Source organism: Lepidochelys kempii, chromosome 6, assembly GCF_965140285.1.
Source record: "Lepidochelys kempii isolate rLepKem1 chromosome 6, rLepKem1.hap1, whole genome shotgun sequence".
Lineage (NCBI taxonomy): Eukaryota > Metazoa > Chordata > Testudines > Cheloniidae > Lepidochelys > Lepidochelys kempii.
Genome location: NC_136385.1, coordinates 106,347,935 through 106,370,267, shown reverse-complemented (window position 1 = coordinate 106,370,267; position 22,333 = coordinate 106,347,935). Strand labels below are relative to the sequence as shown.

Sequence of the window (22,333 nt, the reverse complement as noted above, 5' to 3'; positions counted from 1 at the left end):
TTCAAAACTTGTTGAATGCCAGCCTTCTGTTGCTTGGGCTGTCCACTGGGGTGGAGTGGTTGGGTGCCCAGAGCCTCCCTCCCAACTCCCCTGCATTCTTGGGCATCTGGGTGAGGAGGCTATGAAACTTGGGGAGGAGGGAGAGCAGTTAAACAGGGGCTGCAGCGGCAGTCTGTGATCCTGCTGCCGTTCCTGAACCTCCACCAGACGCCGGAGCATGTCCGTTTGATCCCGCTGTAGCCCCAGCGTTGCATCCTGCCTCCTCTGCTCTTCCTGCCGCCACTTCTCATCTCAATCATCCCTCCTGTCCTCACGTTCATGGGCTGATTTCCTGTACTGTGCGACTGTGTCCCTCCACACATTCTGCTGAGCTCTGTCAGTGCCAGACAACTGCATGAGCTCAGAGAACATTTCATCGTGAATGCGTTTTTTTCGCCCCCTTATCTGAGATAGCCTTTGGGATGGAGGAAGGAGGCTTGAAACATTTGCAGCTGTGGGAGGAAAAAAAGGGAGTGAAGTATTTTAAAAGATACATTTTACAGAACAATGGCTATACTCTTTCACAGTGAACAACATGATTCACATTACATAGCACATGTGATTTAAGTACAAGATCACATTTTGCATCTTATATTGAGTGCCTGTGCCTTTGGTGTTAAGAGATCACACACGCAGGGCCGGGCAACTGAATTCAACTTGCAGGTGGCCATGGTAAGCCATAGTCTTTTGGCTTCTGCAACCTTCATAACAGCAGTGCCCTCCTTTCCCATACCAAGCAAAGCCTGTTGAGTTGGCCATTTAGCGCTGCGGTTTTCATGTTAACGTGCAGCAGCAGAAACCAAACTAACCCCGCCCCCCATCCAATTCTCTGGGATGATCGCTTTACCCCTCCTCCCACCGCATGGCTGGTATCAGGGAAGATCCCTGCTAGCCAAACGCGAACAGCTCAGCGCCAATGCCCCCTCCCCCCCCACCACATGGCTAACTGCAGGGAGGATTTCTTTTCAGCCACAGGCAAACAGCCCAGTAGGAACGGCCACCTCTGAATGTCCCCTTAATTAAATTCCCGTATTTCAACCAGGTTACCATGAATGATATCACTCTTCTGAGGATAACACAGAGAGATAAAGAACGGATGTTGCTTGAATGCCAGCAAACACTGGGACCATGTGCTGCCAGGCTTTGTCATGTAATGATACCAGATTACTTGCTACTAGCATGGCGTGTGGTAAAGTGTCCTACCATGGAGGACAAAATAAGGCTGCTCTCCCCAGAATTCTTCTGCAAAGGCTTTTAGAGTACCTCCAGGAGAGCTTCATGGAAATGTCCCTTGAGAATTTCCGCTCCATCCCCAGACACGTTAACAGACTTTTCCAGTAGCTGTACTGGTCACGAATGCATCCCAAGTCCTCAGGGCTAATTAATAATTAAAAAACGCTTGCTTTTAAAACATGTATTATATTTAAAAAGGTACACTCACCAGAGGTCCCTTCTCCGGCTTGGTTGAGTTGGGAGGGTATTTCAGTCAGGGTGATAAAAAGATCCTGGCTGTCGGGGAGAACGGTGTGCTGTGTGCTCTTCTCAAACTCATCCTCCTCCTCCTAATCTTCCCCGTCTGCAAAATCCTCAGGCATGGCGGAGAGTACCCCATCATCCGAGTCCACGGACAGAGGTGGGATAGTGGTGGCACCCCCCGCCCTAGAATTGTATGCAGCTCAGCTTAGAAGTGGCATGTCAGGGGCTCTGTCCCGGAGCATCCGTTTGATTCTTTGGTTTTCTGGTATGCTTGTCTGAACTCCTTAGGTTTCACGCGGCACTGTGTTGCGTCCCTGCTGTAGCCTCTGTCCCTCGTGGCTTCGGAGATTTTTTGAAATGTTTTGGCATTTCGTCTTTTGGAATGTAGTTCTGATAGCATGGATTCGTTTCCCCATACAGCGATCAGATCCAATACCTCCCGTTCAGTCCATGCTGGAGCTCTTTTTCAATTCTGGGACTGCATGGTCACCTGTGCTGATGAGCTCGCCTGGCCAAACAGGAAATGAGATTCAAAAGTTCCCAGGGCTTTTCCTGTACACCTGGCCAGTGCATCCAAGTTCAGAGCGCTGTCCAGAGCAGTCACAATGGTGCACTGTGGGATAGCTCCCAGAGGCCAATACCGTCGAATGGCATCCACACTAACCCTAATTGGAAACGGCAATGTCGATTTCAGCGCTAATCCCCTCATCGGGGAGGAGTACAGAAATCGGTTTTAAGAGCCCTTTATGTCGAAAAAAATGGTTTCATTGTGTGGACGGGTGTAGGGTTTATTCAATTTAATGCTGCTAAATTCGACATAAACTCATAGTGTAGACCAGGCCTTAAAGTGTAAACTGCTGGTTTGTTTCTTGCTGTGATTTTAAATTGACCCTTGTACAAAGACTCTGGCTGATAGTCTAGTCAACTTTGTGTACTTCTGAGTGCACCGGAGGAATTAAAACCCCTGGGATTTGCCTGTCTACTTATGAAGTGGGCAGCTTTCAAAATTCCCCACAGATGTTGCGTGGGCATGCACAGCCCCCACCCACCTATTTTAAAAGAACATTAAAGTTACAAAGCCAAGTATTTCACAGGTAAGAAATGCCAGAATTAATATTGTGTGTGTAATCTTAGTTCAGCCCCCTGTGCATTATGATACAGTCTTTAATTATATGATCACATGGTTTTTTTCCCACAGGACCTCTGATATGTACAGCAGCTCTGGAGGTGCTTTTTTTTTGACTGATATGCCTGGCACATATAGGTAGCAGCAAAGTCATTAACTCACAGATAAGTTCTGTACCATTAGCTGGACAGGCTGTGGTTTACGATGCTACTATCTCTTAGCTTAGAACAAATTAACAAAACATTCTCCTGTATTCTGGATTATGATCAAAACCAAGTCAGAGGGAGAGTGATAACTGTAGTAAAATATTCTTTGCAGTGTTGTTGTAGCCATGTTGGTCCCAGGATATGAGAGTGACAAGGTGGGTGAGGTCATATCTTTTATTGGTCCAATTTCTGTGAAAGAGACAGAGACCAGGCTTTCGAGCTACAAGAGCAAAAACAAACTGGTGTGTGAAATACAAGTTTATGACCTTGCTATATGATCAGGCAAAATGGAGAAGCTGGGCTGTGTAGGAAAAAGTTATTCTTCAACCCCAGCAAGGAAACAGGCTAGAAACTGCAGGCAAAGTAAATTCATTTTCCTTTCCTCAAGTTTTTCCCCAGTGTGAAAGTGCCTCTTTGCAGAGTACATGTAATGCCAGATTTGGCTACTGTTAGTCTCATTGAGTGGTATCTTACTCTACTAAAAGCCACAGTGAAATAAAGTCTTTGCTTATAAATAAGGCAGTCTCAGAAAAATAGTATATGTAAGATACACAGAGCCATGAAAGGCAGTATTGTTTTGCAGATTTTAGTAGTGGATCTTGAAGCACTTGACAAGCGGTATTTAAGCCTTGTGACACATCTGTGGGTAAGGCCATTCCGTTTTACAGAGGAGGAAACAGAGCCATGGTGTCTTATCCTTGCATTGAATTAATGACCAGGCTTGGGAGTAGAGTCCATGTGTTTCTTGTAGCCCTAAGGCACAACTCCTGCTGGCAGGCATTGTACGGAGCTCTGTCAGCTGGGCTTCCAGACGGTCAGGGCTAGAACGTGCCTATTAGCCATAGCTCTGTCTTGAGCAGAGCGTGGAGCCACACCACACCAGAGGGGGCATGGAGGAGCCTGCCTCAGAGGCCATTTCTCCTGGAGTTTGTGGATGCACTGTGGGAGTGCATCCCGTACTACACCCCTCTCCATCCCTGAGGCTGGCGAGGGTGGTAGGGACCTGACTCTGCCCCCTCCTGGCCCCATTTGTGCACCTTCAGGATTATTCAGGCAGTCCATGGAAGTTGAGGGGAAGACTCCATGCACCCTTCCCAACACTGCTGAGCACCTGCTGAAGGCCAAGCAGAGTTTGGCCCTCAGTGAGCAACCTGCTCCCCTCTACACCTCCCTAGGGGAGCTGGCACAGGCAAGAGAGAGACTATACTTACTGGCAACATGGATGCCCTAGGGAGTCTAAGGAAGTCCTGCATACTCTTAAGGCACCTGCTGGATGACAACAGAAGTGGAGCTGAGCCACAAATGGAAAAGCCTAGCATCTTTGCACCCCCTCTCCAGCAGGAATAAATAACTAGGAGGGCACATGCAGAGCAGCTGGCTTGGCAATTAGACAGCTCCAAACATAAGGAGAGGGGGTGCAGAGACAGTAGGCTTTTCCATTTGTGGCTCAGCTCCATTTCTGTTGTCATCCAGCAGATGCCTTAAGAGTATCCAGGACTTCCTTAGATTCGCTAGGGCAATATTGAATTCTGGAGAGTTATCTGATGGGAATTGCAAAAGCATCAAAGGGAGTTAGGAGCACAAGTCATATTGAAAATCAATTAACTCCCTCAGGTGCTTTTGAAAATCTCATCTGTAATGTCCGTCCCTCACTGAGCTATTCCCTGTTATAGGGACCTCTCCTTTAATAATACTGATATTAAACCTTGTGCCAGAGAGAATAGTACTTCCACGTCCTGTTCCTGGTAGAAGTGCTTATTTTCTGACAGTGGGAGAAAGATTTAGTCTTCGTCTTCACAAGGCAAGGATAATTCTGCCCCAAATCTTCCATCAAACAAAACTACCACTGTTGGCAAATAGTAATAAACATGGTCTGGTTTTGCATGGCTCTGGAGTCTGAAAGACAGGAATCTAGAACAAGTGTCTCTACCACATTGCTGCACTAGGCTATTGTGGTGGCAATGGAGAATTAAACAGGAATAGAGAATAACTACTGAAAAGAGAAATCCCTAGTGAAATTCCATTGATTTACATGGCTCCCAGGAGACTGTGGTGATGTTGAAGAAGAGCCTGTTTTGTAGAATCTAGAGCTGAACCCTGAATGCTTCACTCAGGACTTGATGCTGCCACCTGCACTCATGGTAATTAGTACATTACTCTCTGACTAACCCCTTTGTAATCAGTGGGACTATTCAACATAAGGGTACGAATTCCCTCCCCCTGGCCCAGTTTTTATTCAGTCCTTAATTGGGCAAAACTCTCATTTAAGAGCGTACTAAGGACTTCAGGATTTGGCCTGTAGGACTAATAGAAAGGAAAAACCTATAAGGACAGCCAGTTGTGTCTAGTGCATTGGACACAATAGTCAAGAACAGTACATCCATATGTAGAAATGGCTCCTGCAATGCTACCAGGGTCACTAAGCTTTGATTTGCTGTGTAAATGCCAGCTGTACACAGTGAAGTTCCATCAGGGAACACCTTCATTTAGACTCCCAATTTTTTCTAGTACTTCACTGAAAGCAAAAGAGGAACACAAGCAGCTGAAGCACCTGACCTATTCTCAAAGGGCTGGGAGTTTTCACGGACTTCAGTGGAATTTGGATCAGGCCTTAACCCAGTCGCAATGCAGCAAGTCAGAAAGGGTAGAACAAACAGCTGTCACTCTGTTGCCTCAACATCCGCCAGATCCAATAACTAGATCTCCATCGGTCATTTGATACGGCAGAAATAAACCAGCTGTAACAGAATAATATTTTTACAGAATCATTATCTCGCTCTGAAACTGTGTCTGCTTGTGTGCCTTGGCAATTTCTATAAATGCCCCAGCACTTATATTTATAGCGCCAGGAGGTTGAGGAGCTTAGTTACCAGGGGGAGAAACATCTCCACAATTTCTAATACAGACCATTCATCTGTGACAATATTCTAGTCTGTTGACATTATCTTCTCTGCTGGTGTTTTCAAAGGGCAGTGTCTGTTGGTAATGCAGTGGGAGGAAGGTATTGCCTGGTAATCTGAGATAAATGGGAGCCAGGAGTTCGAATTTCTAATCCTAGCTCTGACACTGGCTTTGAGCAAGTCACTTAACTTCTCTGTTTCCTCATTTGTGAAATGAGGATAGTACCCTTCACAGGTGTGTTATGAGAATTAATTAGTTAAGATTTGTAAAGCATGTAAATGACTGGTATTGGGTAGATGCTAAATATTATTACTGTGCTGCCAATGTAAATCTATGCCTGCTGAAGAAACTGCCTCATCCGAGTATTTGTCTACTTTTTAACCATTTTTTTCTGAGAGAGATCTTTAATAATCACCAGGAATCCTGCCACTGTGAACCCTCCACTTTAATGAGTATTTCCTGAAGTCCCAGGCCCAAATTCTGGTCTGTAACATTGGTGTATATCCAAAGCAATATTCTATTGCAGTCAATAGAATTGACTATTCTATTCAATATTCTATTGCGGTCAATAGAATTATTCTTGATTTACACCAGTGTAACGGAGCAGAATTTGGCTCTTCTCTTTCTTTCGTGGAACTCTATTATAATGATCACTGAGCATCAAATGTGAGTTTAAGGGGTACTTCATGTTAAAGCCAGCTTTCACCATCTGTTGTGCTTCTCCCTTGTCTTTGTCATTCTGTTGCACCTCGTGAAGTATAAAATTTGTCTGGCAAAGCATGAGAAGCAGTGGATTGACTGTAATAATGCGGGAGCCTTCTCCTGCCTTCCCTACCCAGGGGGAAGGTCAGCAATAAACAGAGAGGGCCCAAGGATCAGACTGCACTGGGAGACCAAACCAAATCAAATCTCTGAGAGAACTGGCCATAATGAATACAAACAATATATGAAGCTCAAGCTCCTCTACTAAGACGAAGCCTAAGGCTGTTTGGCTTCTCCCAGGAAGCAAAGCTTTCATTTTGCTGTGACATATTAGCTGCTAAAATAGACTTTTTCTTCTCAGTAATCAGAAACCTGACCCAGGATTGTTGTTTTCTTCCTCCAATGAAGCCAAGCAATAATTCTCAGGAAAATAATTCCTAGTACTGAGGTCTGTTAGCCCAGGGAATAACCTAAGAGAAGTGGTTCAAGCGTCATCACTGGAATCAGTCAAACTGTACAGAACCTGCAGGAATATATCACGGGGACCAGTTCTGCACTGGAAAAGATGGGCTAAAAGGTCTTTTCCACCTCCGTTATCACTGATTCTAGGAAATATTTTAGGTGTCTTTACTCCCTGCCCCTCGCGCCTCCCCCAATTATTGTCATTATTTTTCTTGTTAATGTGCTCAGTAAATCCATCATCCCCATTTGGTTTGTGTCTTTTAGAGACGTCCAGGGGGGATGTGTCCTTTCCTGCACCGCGTGTGCTGGGCAGCGCTGCCGCTGCAGATACTCCTGCTGTTCTTGCTGCTCCTGGCGTTTCTGCTCCCCCTGGTGGAGGAGACCCACAGCTGCAAGCTTGCCAACAACTTTGCCCGCTCCTTCAACTTGATGCTGAGATATGAAGGCCCTCCTCCAACTTAACTCCTCTACAGGCACGTGGCGAGAAGTGACTGGCTTAGACATCCAGGCTGCTTTTTCCTAGGTGTCTTGACTATTGCTAATCCTCTAAATCTAGGGCTTCTAACATGGCCACCAGATTAACTGGAAACGTCATCAAATAAACACCGTATAAGGTTAGTCCATATAAATCAGGTATTAACAGTTAGAGCTAAATTAATATTTTTACAATAGTATATGAATATATTTATACTATGAGTGTGTATATATATATATATATATTTTGTGTGTATATAACTATAATGAAAAACATCTAAACTCCACTGTTTTGCTCTAATCCTGCAATATTTTTGCTTCTGCCTTTGTTCAGCAACGAATAGCAGATATTTTAAAAAACTGAGTTCTTGGTGTTTACAACTGAAATCAAAGTGAGTGTGAGAAAATAAGGGATGTTCTGTGGAATCATGTGCCAGGAAAAATTGTCTCTGAGAGTGAGATGCAATGGAATCATGTTTAAATACACTGTTTAACATTAGGCTTTAGCAAAAGGGGAAGTTTCTATTTGGGATTAGTAGCTAGTTTTTCTATTGCTTGATCCAGTCATCACTGTTGTCAATGCAAAAACTTCCATTGACATGGGTGTGAGACCAGGCCCATAGTATATTCAAATGCTCTTTGTGACAGTCTACCAACTTTTTCTAATGCTTTGTCTTCTGTCACTCCTGAAGTCAGAGAGGTAAAACCAGGCAAGGAAAGCTGAAAATAATGGGGCATTTTTCTAAACCTCACTCTAAACCAAATTGTAATTTTTATTTTATTTTGTGCAGCTTCAGTATACAAAGCTCTGTGTAGCAGTGAGCTGTGCAAAAGAGAAAAATATGATCTTGTCCCCCCCCTTTTAAACTATGAAGATCATCCACACGAATGGTTTTGGCACAGAAATTGCTCTGGGATGGACCACATGATCTGGACAATGCGATGTAGCTTGTCTCAGCATCAGCATACAAACTGGCCAAAGCGCAGAAATACATTAACAAATGCAGTCAGTAGACATGATTCCTTCCTAGCCGGCGTTATGTCAGTGGTTTGCTAACAAAACGTGACATGGTGTAATTGCATCAAGCACAATTGTGCTACAAGTTTTTAAAAAGGCTGAGGTCTGGGACACTGAGGATTGTCATCCTTTTACCTAGCCTCGGGCCTGTTTTCATCAGCTCTTCTTTTTTAACAGGAATGTCTGCGCTCAATATGCTTTTTAATGGAAGTGCAGTTCACAGTGTTATTATGAGGAAACAACCATTTCGTGGTGGTGTTTTACCTAATGGGAGCCTGCGTCTTGTCCAAAGACGGGAAAGGGGATTGTTTCAAATACTTTGCGGCACTTCTTTGGTTCGCCCCCATTTTTCCTGTTCATTTTTATCCTCAGAGGCATAGTCATCAGATTGTCAGTCAAAAAATCTGAGCTAGTTTCCCCTGGCCTGGCGATTTCTTCGGATGAAATTTGAATTCTAGGTAGTGGCAACTGACTTTTTGTCTCTCTCCAAACAGAATCGTACCAATTCTATAGTGGGTACGCACTACTGTAGACTTGTAGGTGGGACTCACTTTTTTTTGTACCATAAAACCTACAAGAGGTTCATTACATCCTGCCATATTCTACTCTGCATACAAAACACCAATCCCCTATCGTAATACATGGGACTTCTGTGCCAAAATAAAAGGTAGAATATGGCCCATCGTTACATATGTTACATTATTGGAAGTAAATTATGTACTAACTACAGACCCAATTCCATTAAGTATAATGGTGATTACATGGAACATAAGAACGGCCATACTGGGTTAGACCAAAGGTCCATCTGGCCTAGCATCCTGTCTTCCGACAGTGGCCAACGCCAGGTGCCCCAGAGGGAATGAACAGAACGGGTCATCGTCAAGTGATCCATCCACTGTCACCCATTCCCAGCTTCTGGCAAACAGAGGCTAGGGATACCATCGGCCCCTCCTGGCTAATAGCTATTAATGGACCTATCCTCCATGAATTTACCTAGTTCTTTTTTGAACCCTGTTATAGTCTTGGCCTTCACAACATCTTCTGGCAAAGAGTTCCACAGGTTGACTGTGTGTTGTGTGCTGCCTCTGCCTACTATGTCAATAATTATGAAGAGCTGAAACAACAAAGTTTAGATCTGAGATTCCCCCAAAGTCTTTTTTTTTTAAATTGATAAAGAGAGGAAATGAGGGAAGAGAGGACAGGGTAGCATAGGAGGGAGAAGATATTGAGGAGTTCTGAATAGAAGGGAATAGGCAGCAGTGGGGGGAGAGAGGTAAGAAGGTAGGTGCAGTTAGAGAAGAGAGGTGGAAGAAGAAAGAATAGGGTCTGAAAAAGGAAGGCACGAACAGTAAGAATATAGAATGTAAAGAACAATCTCTATTAGGGTCCATCTAGTCCAGTGGTCTTCAATCTTTTTTCATTTGCAGACCCCTAAAAATCTTTGAATGGAGGTGCAGACCCATTTGGAAATCTTAGACATAGTCTGTAGACCCCAAGGAGTCCACGGACCACAGTTTGAAAGCCAATGTCCTATGGTAACAGCAACCTTTCGTGGACCCCTTAGACATAGTCTACGGATCCCCAGTGGTCCATGGACCACATGTTGAAAATCACTGATCTAGTCCATCTCTATGCCTATGCAGGATTATTTCCCATTGTACATTGTCCAGTCTAATTTCAAATGTCCAAGTGGTGGGGCCTCTACCTTTTCTCTGAGGAGACCATTCCCCTGCAGAGAGCTCTCACTGTCAGGGAGGTCTTATCTACACAATCATTTTTCTTCATGCTTCCTGCAGTTGCAGTGACACCAGGATCAGCAAAGGTGGGAGTTCTAATACAGTGAGAATACTGGTGTTCTAACAAACATGTTGTCTAACCCCCTCAGAGCAGGTGGAGAGGACAAGGTGGTCAAATGGCTAGCTGCTGCTCATGGCCCACCTACACTGGAGTGAGATCATTGCTAGAACTGGTCAAAATGTTTTAAATTTAGGAATTCTGATGAAAAATGGCATTGAAATTTTGAAAATCAGCTCCAAAAAAAAAGGAAACAGTTATTTTTGTACATTTTTCAGTCAACTAGGAAATTAGAAGGAAAAATGCATGAGTAGGCAGAGCCAGAGGGGAGAAATGCAGCAGAAGGAGGAGCAGAGGAGGATCTGAAGCAATGTCGATTAAAACCTGGCAGTTAAGAGCTAGGAGAAGAGAGAGGAGACAGGTGACTTAAAGCAGAAAGGTGACAAGAAGAGGAAATTGTGAAAGACAAATAAGGGGTTTAAATATAAACAGGAAGGAAAGAAAGGCATCAAGCTGTGTCCTCCTTCGCAAAGTAGACAGGTGGAAAGGAACTATAATTCACAAGTGATGCAGCAAATGAATTCCTTCTTTGCAACTGTTATTTCCAGCAGAAGAGAGAGACACATCCTCCTCTCCCCCAGTTAGCTGGTTCAAGAGCCATGCAAATTCTGCTCTGTGCAGCAAGGATTTAATCATCTAAGCTCTGAACCATGTGCATCTCCCACCTCCGTTTCAAACCATTTCAATGTGTACAAAGAACCAGAAGGGGGATGGGGCAGGATAGAGATGTAACAGTGTTTGTAGCATAGCCACTTTCTGCTTCTTTGAGGGGTGTTGTGGTCAGGAAATTAAATAAAACAGGATGAAAGGCAGGAGAGAAAAAGAATTATAACAAGTGGGAAAAATTAGTTAAGGTGAAGATCAAGGAGGAAACGGTCAGGTTTTTTGCATGAAAATTACAGAATCTCCCAAGAGTTTCTGGGCACCGGCCTTTCTTGTCTGGATTGTTTTTGAGTTCAGCAGTGGATCTTACAAGCATTGGCAATACAAATGTAGGGGACATTAAAGAAATTATTTCCATGCAAAGGGTCTTACGAAAATAAATTCCATGTCACCTTAAAGTTTCAATGTTGGGGCAGGTTTAAAAAAAATCTAAATTAGAACCACACTTTTGCCACTGGGGTTTTGCATTTAATTTATTCTTTAACATCTCTGCTGTAAATCTTGGAGTTTTTCTGTAAACAAACTAAGCAATACAAATATCTCATAGCAGAGGTGAATCTTTCTCTGTTTTTCATGGAAATCAGCTCAAACATTAGGCTCAGATTTCTCTCTTACACCAGTTTTATGCTGGAGTAACTTCATTTATCTCAGTGGAGTTATTCCCAGTTTACATTGGTGTAAGAAAAATGTAAATCAGGTTCTTTGTGGTGTGAGGGTGGGTTGGTGGGGGGGGAGGGCCTCAAAGAGAAAAAAATCCAATCTTCCCTCATTTCTTAATTTAATTGAGAAGATTTTGCCTTACTGATTTTTTGGAGTGTAACTGCTATTACGATGTGAAGCTCAAATAATGGTAGAGGAAAGCGGATTCAATTCTCCCCCTCACAGAACTTCGTTGGTTTCCTGTGTGAAGGAAATAGGCCCCAATATCTATAAAATGCATCCTAAGGAACAAAGTTTCAAGAGCAGTCTCATAAACTTTAGGTACAGATTTCTGTCTACATTTTTGCACACCATTTTTCTTGTCCTAACTTTTATAAACTCTTAGATCATTTCTGACTAGAGCAGGGTAAAACTTTTTGACTGATACTTTTTCATAAGTGTGTTTTGGATTCACTTATTTTTTTTCAGTAGAAAATAACAAACAAAAATTCTGAAAAAGTCAAAATATTTAATTTTGACATTTTGAAATGAAACATTTTGCCATTTTGAATCAAAACAGCTTTTCATTTTGACTTTTACTTCAGTTTTATTTTAAAATATTTAAAGGTTTAAAAAAAAAAAAAACCTCACGTTACCTGAATATATTTTCTTCAATATGTTTGGTTTGCCAAAAAAGTAAAAAGTTGTGTTTTGGGTAAACCTGAATTTTTTTTGTTTTTGTTTGGCCACTGACCTGAAAAATCAGTTATTCACAGCTCTGTCTGTGACATCTGTCAATCACCTGGATGCTTCACAGTTGGGCTTCAGATTCGGACACAGTATGGAATCAATGCTGGCAGTATACTTAAAATGCCTGGCAATAGCTTCAGGGGGAGTGTACAGAACTGGGCAGTTGGGAGTGATCCACTCATCTTCCCTTCCTGACAGTCAGAAGTTTAGGGTTGCCTTGGGCATGGGGTTGCATCTCTGACCATTTTGGCTAATAGCCATTGATGGACCTATCCTTTATCTCTTTCTTCACTGAACCCAGTTATACTTTTGGCCATCAACATCCCATGGCAATGAGTTCCACAGTTTAACTTGCTATTGTGTGGGAAAAGTACTTCCCCTTGTTTGTATTAAAGCTGATGCCTATTAAAAAAAAATAGATAGATAGAGGCCAAACCTCAGTGCTCGTGCTGCCTGACGGGTTTACAGCTAATCCAGAGTCAGAGTACCTTCAAGGAAAGCTGTAGCCCTTAAATTAAATACATTTGAGCTTGGGAATTATTTGCACATGCAAATCAGACCAGCACCTGACTAGTCAGGCTGCATCCAAATTCACTATGTGTTGACAAGTAAACATTTTTATACTTGCAAAACTGCATGCACCAAAGTTCTTTAGCATACAAGATGTCATCCACTATCTGATGGGCCAAGATGATACCGCTTTGAAACTATGGCTCAACTAGCCAAATTCTGCACTCAGCTGCTCATGCAGGGAAGTTAGTAGGATCTCCACGCACTCCAAGTTCAGACTTCAGCCCCAGCCTTTGGAGAAAAGCCTCAGTCTAATTTGCGAATTGTAATTGATTCTGTAGCCAGACGCTTTCAACAATTTTTTCCATGGCTGCAGTACAGTGAGGTAGAGAATTGCTATTGGGCTGCATACCTATTTATAGAATATTCTCTGATTCCAACCAGCAATTTAGATTGTTTTAAATTCTGTTTATATAAGCCTCTCTCCAGTGCTCTTTGTGAGGAAAAAGTATGTTCTAAGAACACACACACAAAAGTAATATTCTCCTGATAACACCAAGATTGCAGAGCTATCATGATCTGTAAGCCACATAATAACTTATTTGCCTGGCTGTTATGTTTACTATAGTCAAGCATTTCTGGCTGAAAATAAAGCGAATAACCTAATTAATAAAACTCATAATTAATCATTATACAGTGATCACTTTGCGTAAATTGCCGGGATCTTAGAATCACTATTCATCTCAGCTTAATCCTTAATCATTGGAGTTGATTGATGTCCTCAGAAGAGAACCAGTTTCTCCAAAAAGTGACTATTGCAGATATCTACATAGTGTGTCTTTAGACAAAATAATTACCAGCTCTGTTATATACTGGTGCTCTGGGATCTCAGGAATTTACTCAGCTTGATCATGTCTAGGACATTAAATACTTTGTACTTGGTGTGTGCATGGAACTTCCATTGGTGTGAAGGAGATTTACAAGAGCACTTCAAGAGGAGATAGGAGTTACACACTCAGTTGTGTAAATAAATTAAAGGGAGCAAAAGGAATTCTGTAAACCAGTGGGTGGCACTGAAAAGTCTTTCTTGCTGCTTGGGAATCATGGGAATTGCCAGATAATAGTTAAGGACTAAATTTAAGTAGCAACAACATTCATTTCATATTCAATATTTATTTTGGCTCAGGTGGAGATATATTTATTTCCACCTTTGAAAAACGTTTAGGTAGTTACTCAGATTTACTGAAATTTATTGACTGAAATCATGCATGGATTTTGGTTATGTGTTATTATATTGTATTGGCTGTAATAGCTGCTTTTGTAGACTTTACTGTCCATTGGTTTAGTTACTATTCTGCAGCTGAAAACACATTTACCAAGTTAAATGTAAGGGCTCCTTCCAGGGTTGCTGGGGGAAGTCAGGCAAGTTCTTCGTAGTTCTCAGATCATTGACCTGCTCTGAGCTCTTACGGTTCACTGTGTTAATCCAGCTGTGGGTGCTTGGCTATTCTCTAAAGTCTGCCTGTTAAAAAAACTGTAGATAACTTTGCACAGACACTGTGAACCATTCAGTAACCAATTTTAACATTTCTACCATATTTAACTGTGATTCAAAAAGTTTGATTATGTCTTGGACTAACCACGCTTATTTATTTGAATCACTGGACTTTTTGAGTTACACAGACATGCCATTTCTTTATTCATTTTGCACTTGTACAATGTTAAAATAAAACAAATCCAAGAACCTAAACAATCAGTTTCCCCAAAATATCAAATATGATTTAATAATCTAGCATGCAGTCTGTTTTATTTGTTTTTAAGTTCTTTGGTTTGCCCAGTTGAAAACCAGACCATGTGTTTGTAGAAGAGTTATCAGCATTCCCTGAAGAATAGGGTTTATCAGGAATATGCCAACACAACTGGTAGCCTAAAGGGCACCACTGTAATTACAATACTATTCAAACTAAGCAAACCATTGTTACCTAATCTATTTTAGCAATTGACAGGTACTGACCACTGGGGAGGCTGAGCTGTGTTGGAGGAGGTGCAGCACCCCAATGGAGGTGGGAGGAGGGATTATGTCTTCAAAAGACATAATGGTTCCTAGGTGCTGGAACACAGGAACATAGGAATTACCATTCTGGATCAAATTCGAGGTTGATTTTATCCCATATCCTCTCTCTGGCAGAGGCCAGCACCATGTGCTCCAGAAGTCTCTGCCCAATCCCTAATAATTAGAGAGTGTCTTACATCTTGAAGCATATTTATCACTTTTTATATTTTTATATCACTTCCAAAATTGTTGTTAGTATTAACTATAATAAATCTTGATATTCTTGTTATCCATACAAATGCCCAGCCCCTCTTTGAATCATGCTGAATTTTTGGCCTCTATAGCATCTAGTGGCAATGAGTGCCAAAGTCTCACTGCATGTTGTGTGAAAAGGTATTTGCTTTTTTCAGTTTTGAATACGACAAATTTCATTTTCATTGACTGTCCCTTGTTCTTGTGTTACATGACCAGGAGAACAAAAGCGTTCAATCTCTGTTCTCTGGACTGTTTGTTGTTTTTCTTTTTATTATGTCCCCTCTGATTTGTCTCCTTTCTAAGGTGAACATTCCCAGTCTTTTCAGTGTATCTTGACATGTGAGTTTTTCCATGCCCTTGGTCATTCTCATCATCTCCCTTCTCTGAACTCTCTCTAATGTTAATTCTTCACCCACTGGAATAGCTAAAATCTGACCTTTCCTTCCTGGCCTGATAACTTATCAGTGACCTGGCCATCTCTTGCCTTGTTTACTGCAACCTTCTCCTGTCTGCCCTCCTCTGCTCCCATAACTGTCCCCTCCAGTCAGTCCACAGTGCAGTTGTTAAACTTGTCTTTTTCGCCTGCCAGTAGCTCCCACCCACTCTTTGGATATCTCCTGCCATGCATTGTTTCAATAGCTCCTCCTCACCTACACATCCTGCACAACTGTGCCCAAGGCTACATCTCCGATCTAGTTTCTTAACCCCTTCACAGCCTATCCCTGTGTCAACAATCCCTGCCTCACTGACCTCTTTATTACTGACTCACTCCTTCTCCCTGCCTGTTTTCATGCCACCCCATGCTTGAAATAGCCTCCCAACCCCAAAGTACTCTGCTCCCCCTTTCCTCATTCAGCTTCCTCCTACAGACCCACTTCTGCTACAAGCCCCTCAAACATCACCCATGTTAGAATTTTATTCTGATACATTTTTAAGTTATTCTGATCTCAATGAATGATCTTCTCTGGATCTCCCGGGACATCTTGCCCTCTCTCTAATCTGCCTTTCACACTGGAGCACTTGTGTCTTATACAGATCAGAGTGTTTTTGGCAGCGCTTAACTAATAATAATAGCCATCACGCCGTTTGTATTACAAATAACCTGCCCAAGCCCCTTCATTCTGATCCCTTTAAGCAGGCATTCATGGATAATTCAGCTATTAGCTATAGAAAGGTGCCATTTAATCAGAAAAGGGAGGGCCACCATTTCAAATTCAGCTGTGTTATCCCAGCCTTGTCCCTGACTTTCTAAGCACTACCATGTGCTCTGCAGTCTGGGTCTGCATGCCCTTGAGCCCCTTGGGACATTTGAATGACACAGTTATACATCATAAATAGCTGGGGTATTTTTCAAACAGAAAAATGGTCACTTTTGACAAACTGATCTAACAAACCATTTATCAACCACTGCAGCAAGCCATTTATTTTGGCCCTTTTGTTCGTTGGAAAAATGAACTCAAACCATTTCTGAAAAATAAGAGACAATATTGAAGGAACGTTGCCAGAGGAAGATGCAAGCTGGCTCCAACCCTACCTGCCATTACTAGCTTTTTTTCTGGCCTGGAGCTGATGTCTTCCTCTATCTAGAATTCTTGCTTGGAGGGTTTATTTTTCAGAACATAGGGCCCCCCAAAATCTGAATGTCTCCTTTGTCAGTTCCAATAAGAGTAAAACACCACAGACTTGGTTTTCGTTGCACATATGTGTATCCCTGTACTCTGCAAGGACAGCCTAGCCATTACTGTGATCTGGGTATAAGAGGAAGTGTAATAATTGTACTGCTTGAAGAAAGACGACATTCCACATCAGTGTAATTTTCAAGTGCAGCTTTAAAAAGAAAAGTGTTTGTTTTAAAATGAAGCAAGGAAAGGTTAGAGATATATTTTAACAAGTTTTCAGTATTTTCTTCTGTTCAGGCCTGATCCCATGAGGTGTTGAGCCCCTTGCAATCCTATTGCCTTCACCTTCCCATTCAGCACCATGCCAGATCAGGCCTTTTAAAGGTATGGCTACACTCTCAGCTGGGAATAAGCCTGGCTTCAGCTTGGGACATGCTAAAAATAGCAGTGTGGATATTGCAGCTCAGTTGGCAGCTCCGGTTCTCCAGCCACCCTGATTCCCTGGGTCTGAGGTCAGGTGGGTGGCATGATTCTCCGCCAGAGCCACAATGTCTGCACTGCTATTTTTAGCATGCTAGCTCAAGCCCCGCGAGTGCGTGTCTGTCTACCCAGGCTGTGCGGCTGCTGTGTAGACATAGCTTAAGAGTCTTACCTGAGAGTCACGGGTTGAGCATTTTGTGTTTCTGAAGCTATTTGGATGTGTCATGATATATTCTCATGTTTTCATTCTGTGTCTCTAAGTCATATGTGTGTATATTTGACTGGAAGCCCTTCTGTTAGCTTGTGCTCTCTTAGTTTCTTGTATAATTCCATGAGAGAGGTTTCCTTCTGAAAAACATCACAGCTATATTTCCAGAAGTTTACTTCCTCCTCATTTGTTTACTGGGGTGCACGGGACCTACATGAAACATTTGCAGGAACAATAATGTGCATGTGAAAATTCTCTGACATTAACTTTCATAAAACCTACCATCTCATTGACATTAAAAAGTGCAACTAAGAATGGAAGTTGCATTATTGTTTGCCAGAGTGCACAAAACTTTTGCAGAAGACCTGTCCTCACTTCTAGAACCAGTTGGCTGTGTTGGGCCCAATCATAAGGGGGTTGTGGACATTTCCCATCTCACTTCCACTCCATCTCGCTTACTTCCCCCCCACACACACACACATAGAGGCTACCTTTGTTTAATTGTAGGAAGAAAGTGTAAGTGTAATTTGCTTAGAGCCCTTGAAAGGATGCATTGAAAAGGTAGTGTTACCAAAAACAACAACTAAAAGGAAAGCACAACTATGGGATTTACACTTGCATTCAATGTATTTCCCCAAAACTTTGAATACGAACAACTTGGTTTACTGAAATTTCCTTTAATTAGGCCCTAAATGTTGAGGGGTTTTTTTTAAATTAAAAGATCTACAAATATTTAGATATATTTTCCACTTGCTGTTAGAGATCAACTGGAAGCCAACATCTGAACATTCTTGAACTGTAGAAGATGTAATTGTTGGTATCTGTACCTCAATCTGGATCCAACTTCCATGATTAGGGCCTGACTTTATAAAAGGCCAGACAAGATCCCTAATCCTGAACACAGCTGAATTTTAGGATAGTTCACAATCTGAGTCCAGATCCAGACCCTAATCACTGTAAGAGGCTGGAGGAGAACTCCAGATCTGAATGCCTTACCATGTGGGAGTGTTTGAAATCCAGACCGGAACCCAGGTCCCAGTTTTGCAGTTCAGGTCCACTTGTAAATGTTAATATTCAAGTACAAAACAAGTGTAAGAGACACTAGAGCATGAACATCTCTCATATACATCTCTAAAACATCTCTAATACTAATGTTGATATTAATAACTGTTTATGCATGTGCTGTTCAGTGTAACATTTAGGATACAGAGTGTGTGTGCGAGAGAGAGGGAGAGAGAGAGAGAGAGAAGTAAATAACTGGATAGCTAATTTTCGGTTGTGTGAACACAAGTACTCAGATTGCAGGGACCGTTTCCACTTTTGTCATGTAACTTATGATTTTTAAATACATTTGTGATAAATTAGGCTCTCTACTAAGGTAAACAATACTGGAGCCAAACAGCTGTCACTGTACATGTGCAAGTTATCACCGTTGATATCAAGTCCAAGACAGACTCCTTGTCTTGGACCTTTCCTTAACCTTTCTGGCTTAATTCAGGGAATGTGGACCAGTCTATTTTCTTATTAAACCTGTGGTCTTTTGAAATGTCATGCTAATTTTTCAAATCCTTTACTCTTACTCACATTTGATGCAGAAAGACTGTGACAATAGTATTTTTGTAAACTGCCTCTTGCTTTGTGTTTGGAAATAATATATATTTATTCTACTGAATTCCATGTAGTTTTGAAACTCTTGTCTTCAGAAATATCCTCTTACATTCCAGACAGATCAAAAGAAGCTGTTGGCTTCTCGGTGCTGCCTATGTATGACAGTGTATAAAATTATAATTTCAGTAACAAGAGCCTGGCTTTGTTTATGTTTTTAAAAAAAACAACAAAAAACCCAAAAGATTATTTGATTTAATTAATCCCTAGTGTAACTCCATCATATGTAGAGAGATGAATTTGGCCCATTCAGAACCCATGACTGTGGTAAAGTAACATTTCTTAAGCAACCCTCCCTGGAAATTATGGGAGACTCCATAATGGGACCATAGTCTTTTGGGGCTTAATTCTATGATCCTTATTCGCACTTTGCAGTATGTTACTCCACAAGTAGCCCCATGAATTTCATTGGTCCCGTTAAGAGTAAGGTAACTGGTGAATAAGAGACACAAAATGTGTCCTTTCTTAATGAATGCCTCTGGCCTTTTAAGTAGCGAGGTGGGTTACGTTTTGACCATTTCTGGGCAAAATTTTATGTTCTTCTGTGCATTATGGATTTCCCTTGTATCGTCTGGATTTGTTCTGTTGCTGGAATCCAGATGAAATCAACTGAAGTCCCATGCACAGATGAATGCGATAGAAATCTACAGGAAAATGTTTCAGAATATGCAAAAGTGGCCTACTTGTTCAAAAGCGCTGAGACACCCTGTCTCCCGTTAAAGTAAGTGAGAACTCTGGGTGCTCAGCATCTCTGAAAGTGAGGCTTTAGGTTGTTAAATGATTCACAGTGTAGTGTATAGAGAAGAGTTTTGCTTATTGCCTAGAAAATACTTCCACAATTTGGTACTAAGCATACATCTCCCCACATAGTGTGGGCTGATTCTGCAGAACTTCACTGGGGACTCAGCACCTGGCAAGATAAGGCTCCAGTATTTTGAAACATTTGATGACCAATAAAATATGAGGTGGTTTTCCTGTCTGCAATAAAGATAAAGGGACTGGAAATTTATCACTCGCAACTCTTGCCATGTGACTGTTTTTTTTATGCTTGTCACTGTTATCAATGAAGTACTATGTTGTATGTTAAACTGCACTGTAAAATTGGAATATTTTACTGCCCGTCTTTTTTTAAAGGAGAAAATAATTGTGTGTTGCAGTTGTAATGCAGTAAATAAATACATTTTCTTTTTAAGGGCTTCTCAGTTATCCTGGGGTGATTCTGTGTTTTCTTTTCTCTGCCTTTAATTCTTTCCATCCGTATGTTTGTTCTGTCCTAGGAACACAGAAGAACAAGGTAGGAAGGACTAATGTCTGCTAGTGCTTGCTGCCTCCTTTCCTATCATCTTCACACACTGCAGGCAAATAAATGATTGTGCTGAGCACAGCTAGTTGATCTTAAACTCATAACCCTTATTAGAAAATACCAACTTTTCTTTAAGACCGTCCTAGCAAATGTACTGTACTAGAAAATTATATCCCTGCAGGATCTACAGAATTCCGCAGGATCTTCAGAAAGAGCAAAATCTTGTTAAGTTTCTACAGGACACTGTGGAACTTTTCTGTAAGGGTCCCAAATGATGATCCCTGCTCATTGTTCCAGAGGAGAGGGAAACCATGCCCACACACACAATATATTTGGATATAGGGGAATTCCTTCTCTGCCCAAAGTTTAGTTCTCAGTCTAATCTGTGTAAGTAAGCAAGCATTGCTATAGTTAGGTATGTACTATACTCTTTACTCCTCTTTCTCTTACCATTGTGGTATGTGTGGACCCAGAAATAGTATTAGTAACCAAATAATTGCCAATTTCGTTCTTGAATTCTAGCAAGACCAAGTCTGCCAGAAGCATCAAAGTTGAAGAACTCCAAAGAAGAATTATTTTCTGGTAGTAGGAAAGCCCCTCTGTATATTTTGCCTAAAAGTCATGTGTTGGGATGAACTTTGGGATGGTCGCTGTCTTTCCTGGTGCTGCTTAACTCCCGGTGATCTGTACATAGGGCTTTGTGACCCCTTTATGGTCCTTATGTATTTTGGAGAACACAAGGTTATTAGGGAGAAGGCATAAGATTGCACTTGTGCAAGTTTAAACTCTTCAGCTGGACTTAGTAGTGCAATGGTCATGCAGAGCACTGTGATTGCTACCCTAAGAGGTGCCAGCAACAGTAGATGGGAGATCATGCCAACATAGAGGCAGGCCTGTGACCTTGGGAAAGTCAGACCCTGGTGACTTATAGATTATATCACCGTGGTGTATTGGCTGCTCAAATCAATACACAAATGATGCTGCAACCCTTACTAACAGCTTTTCTCTCTGCAATATAATGCTCCTTGTGGGTTATTAATTTAGGGGGGCACCAACAGAGTTTGTGTGGCCAAGCCCCTAGGAGCCCCTTTCAAGGTGATAGGCCTATGTTAGGCTAGTTTTTCTGAAACAGCCAAATAAAACTGGGGAGCCTTCCGCTGTGTTGCTGTCTAATGCAGGGAATTTACTTCTAGAAGGGAGGAGAGAGTCGTGCACAAGATTTTCACAGGCTTGAAAGGAAAAACACTATTTTATGGGTGAGTGAGTAGTGGGCTGACCAAGTTCAGGCTGCAGTGGAGTCTGCAGTTGATCAGTGGGAGTTGATGCAGTCAATGAGAATTACTGTAAATGGTTTTAGAGGCCACTGGAGTATCCTGGGCAGTTATAAATATATAGGCTGGATATTATTGCAGAAACACCTGCTTTAGATAGTTACCCCGCTGCAAGAGGACAAAGGCTGTTGTTTAGGTCATAACACTGAAAGGTGGCAAGTTCAATAAATAAAAATAAGAGGGTCGGATTCTTAACTGGTGTAAATGGGCATAGCCTCATTAAAGTTAATGGAGCTAGGCTGATATATACCAGCTGAGGATGTGGCTCATAGTCACTAGGGATCTTACAGAATGGTCAAAAAAATAATTTTGTAGTTCCTCTTTGTCTAATGCCTGAGCACTGGATTGTAACTGTACAAAAGTCCTTGCCAGTATAATGATGTAATTTTGGATCTGAACACTCATGATGTGGTTAGGTAATACTAAGGGAAAAAAGAGCCATCATTATAAACCTATTAAATTAGAAAAAAATGGAGCAAGATTACAGAATGATAAATATTGAATGAAATAAAAACCAACAGTGGGGAGTTAAGAGGGGGTGATTTTTAAGGTGTATTCACTCTGGAAATCACCTTGCAGTCATACCAGTGCTATGTGTA

At 41.8% G+C, this 22,333-nt stretch overlaps 1 protein-coding gene across 10 annotated transcripts in view; it reads left to right on the top strand.

Moving 5' to 3' along the window:
• SYNE3 (spectrin repeat containing nuclear envelope family member 3) overlaps nt 1-20,306 on the top strand; it is a 96,356-nt gene extending 76,050 nt beyond the window's left edge. For 9 of the 10 annotated variants that reach the window (XM_073349571.2, XM_073349569.2, XM_073349570.2 and 6 more), the window contains one exon: nt 7,177-20,306. In XM_073349571.2, coding sequence (XP_073205672.1) covers nt 7,177-7,374 — 198 coding nt within the window. In that variant the 3' untranslated portion in view covers nt 7,375-20,306. The remainder of the gene's footprint in view (nt 1-7,176) is intronic. The other variant, XM_073349572.2, reaches the window with a different exon arrangement.
• Nucleotides 20,307-22,333: the final 2,027 nt, after the last annotated feature.